The sequence below is a fragment of the Macrobrachium nipponense genome, chromosome 16, assembly GCF_015104395.2.
Source record: "Macrobrachium nipponense isolate FS-2020 chromosome 16, ASM1510439v2, whole genome shotgun sequence".
Lineage (NCBI taxonomy): Eukaryota > Metazoa > Arthropoda > Malacostraca > Decapoda > Palaemonidae > Macrobrachium > Macrobrachium nipponense.
Window position 1 is genome coordinate 5,787,793 of NC_087209.1, and position 10,000 is coordinate 5,797,792.

Here is a 10,000-nt window from a genome sequence, read left to right on the forward strand (position 1 = left end):
TCAAATAGCAACTCTGTGGCAAAATGTAAAGCAAAAATGGGAATGTTGTTACGGCACTTCAACAAGAAAAGCTGAACACATGATTATGCTTTATAAAACATATGTTCGTAGTCCACCTTGAATATTGCAATATGATATGGTACCCACACTATCAAAAGGATATTGCACAAATAGAGAGTGTACAAAGGTCCTTTACAGCTAGAATAGAAGAAGTTAAGGACCTAGACTACTGGGAAAGACTATTCTTAAAAAATTATATAGTCTGAAAGGAGAAGAGAACGCTACATGATAATTCAGGCATGGAAATAGATAGAAGGAATAGCAGAAAATATCATGGAACTAAAAAATATCAGAAAGAGCAAGCAGAGGTAGATTAATAGTGCCCAAAAAACTATACCAGGAAAAATAAGGAAAGCACACAGGACATTAATCCACTACGCACCAGCATCGATAATGCAGCGTCTATTCAATGCGTTGCCAGCTCATCTGAGGAATATATCAGGGAGTGAGCGTAGATGTGTTTAAGAATAAGCTCGACAAATATCTAAACTGCATCCCAGACCATCCAAGATTGGAAGATGCAAAATATCACCGGAAGATGTACTAGCAACTCTCTGGTAGACATTAGAGGTGCCTCACACTGAGGGACCTGGGGCAACCCGAACAAGATGTAAGGTCTGTAAGGAAGGTAAGGTCTCTCTCTCTCAATTTTTTTCTTTTCTGCGCTTTTACTTTTGCTTTATCTCTCTCCCCTTACTGCTATCGTTTATTTACTCTTATTTTCTCTCTCATCTCTCTCTCTCTCTCTCTCTCTCTCTCTCTTAATTTTCTCTCTGCTATCCTATTTGTTTCATATCTCTCTCTCTATCTTGACATCGTTTTCTTTTATCAAGTCATCTCTCTCTCTCTCTCTCTCCTCTCTCTCTCTAATCTCCTCTTGCTCATCCTCTTAATTTTCTTTTCTTTGCTTCCTTTATTTGTTTCATATCTCTCTCTCTCCCTCTGACATCGTTTTTCTATCATCTCTCTCTCTCTCTCCTCTCATCCCTCTCTTGTCTCTCTCTCTCTCTCTCTTAATTTTCTGTCTTGCTATCCTTTATTTGTTTCATATCTCTCTCCCCTCTACATCGTTTTTCTCTTTTATCCCCCATCTCTCTCCCTCTCCCTCTTCTCCCTCTCTCTGTCTTCTCTCTCTCCCAGAACCCCTATTGCCTCCAGTGTCACTATCCTGGTATCAGGACAGTGACCCCATCCCTTACCCAACCTACCCCCCACCCTCACCACCCTCCCATCCTGCTAAGATATATTTACCTGGCAGGGCAAGTGACCTCCCCTACCCCTACTACCCCTACTTCAACTCATCCTGGTGAGAGGACCTCCTGCCCGGCTTGTCGGCAGCGGACCTCTTCCCCCTACCCCCGAAAACCAGGTGTCCCGTTACCGTAACTGGGCCAAACAGCACACCTCACGTCACAACACCGAGACGGAGCGAGGTTGACATTTTGTGTGAATGATAAAACAAAGAAGGCTGGAGAGAAGAAGACTATACCGGTGTTTGAATAAATGTCAAATGGCATCTAATGGATGAATCGTACACAGTCAGCAGTCGTGGCTGTATGTAGACTTTTATTAAAACTTTTATTTTTAATTAACTTGTGTAGACTTTTATTTAGTGATTAATTTATGAAGAATTTTATAGTAATTATTTGTGCAAACTTTTATTGCTTATTTATTTTTTCAGACTTACATTACAATTTTATTTTTGTAGACTTTTATTAGTAATTAATCTATGTACACTTTTATAAGTAATTCATTTATGTATACTTTTATGAGTAACTTACTTATGTACTTTCATTAGTCTTTTATTTATGTGGTCTTTTATTAGTAAATAACTTCTATAGACTTTATTAGCAATAAATTCATTTAGAATCTTATTAGTAATTATTTTATGTAGACTTCTAATAGTAATTTACTTATGTAGACTTTCATTAGTGATATATTTATGTATGCTTATATTAATAATTAATTTGAGCCACATACTGTACGGTGAGCAAGCAGCTATTCTAAACAGCTTCAAACTTCAATCTCTCTCTCTCTCTCTCTCTCTCTCCTTCAAATGAAGAGAATTAATTACATTTGATGCTATACCTTACGACTTCAACAACTAAATTGTAAAACCTTCAAAAGGAATTGATTACATTTGATTCTTTACCTTATGATTTCAACAACTAAACTGCAAAACCTTCAAAAGGAACAGAATTTATTACATTTGATTCTCTACCTTATAAACTTGACAACTAATCTGTAAGATAACCTTCAAAGCATAATTAAGCAAAAATATATAATAAAATTATTAGCGAGGAACGCTGATTGGGAAAAATAGAGTCCAATTTATATCTCCAATTTGCAACTCGAAAGTTGTCATTGCGTGACAACAATAAATAAATGAATTAAGAAATAAATAAATAAACAAACAAATGAATAAATAAATATATATAAATTAAATAAATAAATAATGGAAAGAATAAAAAAAAAATTAAATTTAAAGATAATAAATAAATGCCTTCAAGTAAAATAAAATAAATAAAATAAAATAAATAGCCTTTCATAAATACATATTTTTATCAAGACCAAGCTACAAATAAAAAAAAAACTTCACGATTTGCTATGATGTTTTCCCTTTAAATAAATGAACGGAAACATAAAATGAAAAAATAACCCGCCCAAAAAATACTTATTGGATATATAAATAAATAAATAAATAAATAAATATGTGATCCGTCCAAAAAAATTCTATTGATATTAAAAGTAAACTACAAATAACAAAAATAATTACTTTGACGATCTGCTATGTTGTTTTCCTATTAAATAAATAAATAAAGAAAGAAAGAAAGAAAGAAAGAAACAAACAAATATATATAAAAAATTAAATAAATAACCCGCACAAAAAACGCTTATTGGTATCAAACCAAACTACCAAAAAAAAAAAAAAAAAAAAAAAAAAAAAATAAAAAAAAAAAAAAAAATGTACTTTCACGATCTGCCCATGATGTTTTCACTAAATAAATAAATAAATAAATAAACAAATAAAATAAATAAATAAATAAATAAATAAAAAAAAAATCTGCACCCACACCCCAAAAAAATGCTTGTTGGTATCAAAGCCAAACTGCGTAAGAAAAAAAAAAAAAAAAAAACTTTCACGATCTGCTATGATGTCTTCCGACAGCAGAGTTAAAACACAAGGCCGCGTGCGGTACTCCTCGCGGTCATCCAACAGGCAGTTTCACCGCTGCGGTCTAGCGGTCCCGCGAGGAATCGGACGAAGCTCCTCTTAAAGAGCAAGATATTCATTAAGGGGAAAATAATCATAAAACTAAAAAACCCCCGAATCACCTTCGCTTTCGTAAACCGCTTCGCCTAAACCTGGCCTTCGATTTAACATGCAAGCCGAAAGTTGTTGGCGGGAGGAGGAGGAGGAGGAGGAGGAGGAGGAGGAGGAGAAAGAAGAGGTGGTGGAGTAGGTGAAGGAGGATGGGGACGAGGAGGAGACGGTAGAGAATGAGGAGAAAGAAGAGGTGGAGGAGGAGGATGGGGACGAGGAGGAGGAGGAGGAGGTGGATGAGTAGGATGGAGGAGGAGAATGGGGAGGAGGAGGAGGTGGATGAGTAGGTGGAGGAGGAGAATGGGGACGAGAAGGAGGAGGAGGTGGACACCCCCATATGGAAGTAGGTGGATAAGGAGGACGGGAATGGGGAAGGAAAAGGAGGGAGGAGGGGATAAGGTAGGTGGGAGGAGGAGAATGGGGAGGAGGAGGATGGAGGTAGGAAATGGAGCGGAGGAGGAAGGAAGAGTAGGTGTGGAGGAGGAGAATGTGGACGGAGGAAGGAGGTTGAAGGAAAGAGGGGAGGAGGAGGAGGAAGGGGCGAAGGAGGAGAAGAGGAGAGGTGGAGGGAGGAGGAAGACGGAAAGGAGGTGGAGGGGGTGGAGGAGGAAGAGGTGTAGGTGAATTGTTGACAAACAATTACACATATCCTCCTACGAAATCCACTTACCAAAGGCGATCGCGACCAATAAGCAGATGGTAATTCTGAATGAGCGATGAAAATACACTGTGATGGTTTCTTATAGAAGTCTTTAAATATACACGCATACAATATACGCTTGTTTCAGACTATCGGAGGTTATTCCACCAATCATGCAAGCCATCTTGCTTTCCGGTCAAAAACTATAAATGCCAACAAGCTCTTCGTATGCACAAACATTTACCTACTCTAAAAAAAACCACGAAAATCTAAAAATACACATTAAAATATACACATTCATAGCATCTGCATAAGGAAAAAAATTTCCATTTAACAAAATAATTTTAATGTGCACTAACAGACCAATACAAAGATGAAAAATGAATCATTGCATCATTCTGGAGTAATTTCTCAATCAAAGAGGACAACTGTTTCTATTCGACAGGCAAAATGGAAAATCTAACACTCAAACTGTGATCACAACGCATCCAGATTATACTAAAATAGGAAGCATAATTACCATAACTAAACCTAAGATCAACTAAACGTCGCTAAAATAAATGAAAATTGAGGTGAAAAGAAAAACTAAATAATAATAATAATAATAATAATAATAATAATAATAATAATAATAATAATAAAATAATAATAATGTTTACACATCACGAAAGCAAAGACATTCACCCAAAACCTCACATACATGTTAGTGATTGAAAGCATTAAAAAAAAAGGATATACAATTAAAGCAAGCTTATTTTTAACGCATTAGTTCACTCCACTATCTGTTGCTTAAGCATCTAAGTAAGCACCAAAAGCGATTGGATTAAAGAAACCCACACCAGAAAAAAAGGTGAAAAAACCCAAAGCACATAAATTAATATTTCATGGTATATGCTACTTACCCATATGAATGTTGACCAGATCTAATTTACCCACTTCCTGTTTTGTGACTTTGTCTTTTTTTTTTTTTTAAGTTTTCTTTAAGTCACGGTGCATCATCAAAACTCATTTATCATCGTCTAGTCCCGAGAATAAAAACAGCTATGATCCAAAAATTGAAAATGAAATGAAAGAATTTAAAACAATTCTTCATTTTGTTTAGAATTTCTTTCTCTTTCTTCGCCCACAACTTTCGGGTCTCAGAGAGACACAGTGAAGCTTGCATCAGACTCCAAAGCTCTGTTACTAGTTTTATTAACTTAAGATGTGTCTTATAAACACCTTCTCCTTTTTTTTTTTTACAGAAGCTGGAATTAGGGAGGGATATTACAGCAGTGTTTTGTTTACAAAAAAATGTCCCTCAATCGACAATTAGGGTATATTATTTCAATTTCTTCTTTGGATAGATTTCACAGAAAAAACCTTCTTCTTTTGCAAAACATAAAAACGTTTATGACAAGACCATTTCAACTTGACATAGAGCTGAAAATACATTCCACGATTACATTATACCTTCTGTAATAGAAGTATATATATGTGCAACTTTTTTATTTGTACTTCTTTGATTACCAACATGATCTACAGCATGATTTACATTAAGGTCATGGAGGAAGGGCACACAAAATATTCTTTAAATGCTATAACCCCATTCACAACATCAGCTCTGGGTAATCTGTAATTTTTACCCGGGTATTGTTAGTTTCAGGCACTTATTGAAACATTAACAGCTTTATTTAATCATTACCAACATCCTTAAGGCTTGTAACTTCATATTTTTCAATAATATGATAGCTGAGTTGCATAAAATGTTATCCTTACATTTACAGATATTCAAATCATATCAAAACCTATAACAGATTTACATTATCAATACTCCTAACCATTTTTTTAAATTAAGCAACTACTGTAAAATATCTTGATTTTTCCCGGATTCGTTTTTTTCAATACTTCCCTTATACATCTTTAGTTCTTAATAATATTCTCTTATATATCAATATTCTAGTATATACTGTTCAGTGATTTTTTTTTGTCGTTACAAGAATGCCTTCATATTTCAACACTGACAACTTAGTTATTTCCAATTTTCTTCGAGATATAAGTACTTTCACATTAAAATGCATTCTCTCTCGAGTGCAGTGTCATGCAAACAAGTACAACTCACTACCCAGTGTGTTTATTTGTTTGTCATTCTCATATCAACCACTGACTTATATTCAAAATGAAATACTATACAGAAATTACGTTAATTATTCTCAACAAGATAAAAAATTTCTCATATACTTTCCACTATTGAATATGTATCATTTTGACACAGAATCAGCTGAACGAATCATTATTTACCTCTTTAACATTAAAAAAAAATTACCAATGACTCATAAACTGTTTAGAATTCGGAACTTAAAAGGACCCAAGAGATGGGGTACACAGACCCGATGAAAACGGACGAAAGGGACAAGGTGGGACCTGAGCCCAGGGAAAGTGGTGGCCACGCCCACCTCACTCCCCGCCATCAATCTTGAAGTATCGCGTCACACCTCCATTGACCACTTTTGGCAGAGGAACCTCGTTATATCGAACTCTAAGTCTAAAACAACGTCTCAGATATATAATGGGATTATTATTATTATTTTTTTTTTTGCTGTAAAGAATTTAAACGTGCACTGAAGTGTATGTATGTATTATATATATATATATATATATATATATATATATATATATATATATATATATATATATATATAGTGTATATACATACATAGAAAACTATATATACTTATATATACATACATATATATATGTAAATAAATTCTTCTGTTAATACAGGATACGTCTCAAGTATAAAAGGCCCATTAAAACACTGGTTTAAAGCTAGCTTTAAACCATTGTTTTAATGGACATTTCATACTTGAGAAATATATATATACACACAATCACATCAACATAAAATGGCAATCATTACCATAAGCAGACAGAGTTCATACAACGAAGTTACTCGTTGCCGAAACTGTATATTCACATGTCAAAAACTAAGAGACAGGGTGGGATGAAAGATAAGTATATACAAGAAATAATACTGACTTTTGAGAGCCTTTGAAATACAACTAAAAGTACAAAACTCGACCAGAAATAATCTTCAAGTTCTTCGAGATTTCATGTTAAAATATATTGTCCAATTTCATCCTAACTTGTTTCTCCTGTTTTTTTATTTAAAAAAATCTGACAAGCAAAAGAAGGAAACGAAAAGAAAAAACATAACTAAAAGGAACAATATATTGTCGACAAAATCTACATATGTTACAGAGTTTCACATAAACTATTTAAAGGACAATTTGGGAAAAATATATATATATAAAAAGACACGAAAGTTTCATATACTCTTATTTACAAACATTTTAAAATTTAATACATTGCAAATGCTGTAGAGGTCGTTACGTTAAGGAGCACCTATTGGCAGATATGTATATAAAGAGAAGTTTTAAAACAAGTGTAAACAGTGTCTGATGATACCAGCATCTAGTAGTATTTATTTCTTTACATGAATTGTATACTTACTGTACTGTACATGGACTAATCGCGTAAAAAAATGGATACAACGGAAATACGTCATATGGCTGAATGATAAAAAAAATGTACAAAAATAAGCTTCAATATTTTTACACTATATCCTTCATATATCTATAGCATGTACACGACTCACTGAGAACCATGAAAAAATACTTATTTCTTCACTATACAAAAAAGGGAAGGTTCGAAAAGCTTTACATTGAAATCCACATTGTTTATGTTTCCTTTAGAGAACACTGCATATGTTAAGACTGTCCTACACTTATCCTCAAAAGACAAAATGCGTTTACAGACATATATAGTATATCATTTCCCTCGTCATGACACCACACGAATATAAAAATCCGTTCGTTTCAGTGGGACATTTTCCTTTCACCATCTTTTTTTTTACTTGAAGCAGCGAAAATGATTGTCTCGGGATTTGCCTAAGTCTCGTAAATCACTGAGCAACATTTTCGACTGTAAATCCATTCTTTTCTGTCCCCCGCCCCTCACTTCTTTTCTCTCTTTCGTTTCGTTAAGGGAACAATAATAACAAACTTCTCCACACTGAGGGGGTTGGGGGGAACCAGTCTCTCACTTTCGTTTCGGAAATGGGTAACTCGTGAGAGACACAGTGATTCCGTGAGTCTTTGATTTCTTCATGTATGTTGTTGCTATTGTTTTTTTACTGTTGTTGTGGATGTTGTTGCTACGACGTAAGCGAGAAAATGACTATACCCAAATCCAACCTCTACTTCAAAAAGCAGCAGTAAAAAGCAGCAGCAGCATATTTTTCCTGAAACAGCGATTTTGCTGAACAATCAGACCCGAAGCAGAGGGGGGAGAGACGATGGGAGTGGGGGGTGGGAGGAGGAGGAGGTGCCTCCCGTCCCATCATTTTCCAAAATAGACCGCAACTACAGAAAGTTTCACTGACAGATACCACAGAAGGGAAAAATAAAATAAACAATATTAACAGGAACTTTTTGACAAAGAAAGCAGTCATTCATTCATTCGGTGTGTAGTAGTAGTAAGTACGTTTTGCGTATAGATACAATGACATTTCTGTGTGTTTTGCAAAGATAGCTGCCCCTTCACCGCTACAGGTGGTGTATGTGCTGCCGCAACTCTTTCATGAAACTGAAATGTTACTGCTATATATATCTCTCTCTAGAAGGAGAGGATGGATTTGAGGAGTCGAAGCTTACCGCGCAACAGATGGGGCGTTTTACTTCTCTCTCGCTTTTCCCTTCCATGATACCCCATGCTGGTCTTCGACCGGTAGTGCTCTTCCAGCCTGGTGCGCCTTCCAGCCTCGTCGTCCAGACGCTGCTGTGACTGCTGGGGAATACGCCCTGGGGGCACGTCATCCAGACGCATTCGGCGATCCCCGAAATCGTCCATGCGGGTCTGCCGCCCATTCTCGTTCTCCAATCTCATTTTCCTGCAGTTCTCGTCGTCCATTCTCATTTTCCTGCAGTTCTCGTCGTCCATTCTCATTTTCCTGCAGTTCTCGTCTTCCATTCTCCTCATGTCTGTTATCAGGGGATCGCCATACCTCACTTTGCTCACCCTTTCGACGTCGTGCGCCTGCATCAGCTGTTGCTGTTGCTCAGCAATCCTGATGCGATTCTTCTTATTGCTTTTGGGACTGACCACAGGTTCTGGTTCGAAGTCGTCGTACTGCTCCAACGCCCTTCGACCCCAGTCGACGTCGAATTCGACCTCCCTTCTCTGTCTGTTGTGATATTCGAAATCCTGGTCGATGTCGCAGCTGCGACGATACCACCTCTTGCGGTCGAACTCGACCGACTTCTCGCTCAGCTTCCGCTCTCTCTCCTCGCTGGGGTAGTCGAGCTCGAAGTCGCAGCTCCGTCGATTCCACTGCATTCGACTGAACTCGCCGCTGCTGTCGCTCACTTTCTTGCGGCGCGTGACGTCGCTGTCCTCGCTCTGCCAGCGATTTCGGAAGTCGCTCCGAGTGCGGAACCCTACGTCCTCGAACTCGTCGAAGTCGTCCTCGACTCTCTTCGACTGTCCCGACAGGTCCCAGGCGCTCTTGGCTTTCGGTCGGACGTTCTGGCCGTTGTAATTGTATTTGTAATCGAGCATTTCCCGGCTCCTGTACCTGATTCTATCGTCTGGTCTTAAACGACCGCCGCCGCCGCCGTCCCCAACTTCCCAATCCTGGCTGCCCCGATTGTACCTCCTGGTCCTCTCCGTCCGACGACGCGTCTCGAAGTCGCTGTCTTCGTCAGACGTGTCCTCATCGAGGTACTTACGATCCAGACTCTTGCTCCTGACGTACTTTTTGCCCGCGGATCTGTCTTGGCTTGCGTTTGGCGTCCTCCTGGGATCTGACATGCCCCAGTTGGCGGGGTCCCCTTTCTTCTGGGCAGCCATGGCCGATTTGTTGGCTAAATTCCCGGTGCTTCGGGTCATGGCGCCCGACGAGGCGTTTTTAGTGAAACGTGATTCGCGCCCACTGG

At 37.7% G+C, this 10,000-nt stretch overlaps 2 protein-coding genes across 8 annotated transcripts in view; one reads left to right on the forward strand and one right to left on the reverse strand.

Annotated features, from left to right (window-relative positions):
- LOC135195549 (protein Fe65 homolog) overlaps positions 1-10,000 on the forward strand; it is a 1,282,053-nt gene that overhangs the window by 690,560 nt on the left and 581,493 nt on the right. The window lies entirely within an intron of this gene.
- Positions 7,222-10,000, reverse strand: part of LOC135195547 (uncharacterized) — a 4,634-nt gene continuing 1,855 nt past the window's right edge. The window contains exon 2 of the mRNA XM_064221804.1: positions 7,222-10,000. This exon is cut by the window's right edge and continues 1,135 nt beyond it. Coding sequence (XP_064077874.1) covers positions 8,682-10,000 — 1,319 coding nt within the window. The 3' untranslated portion in view covers positions 7,222-8,681.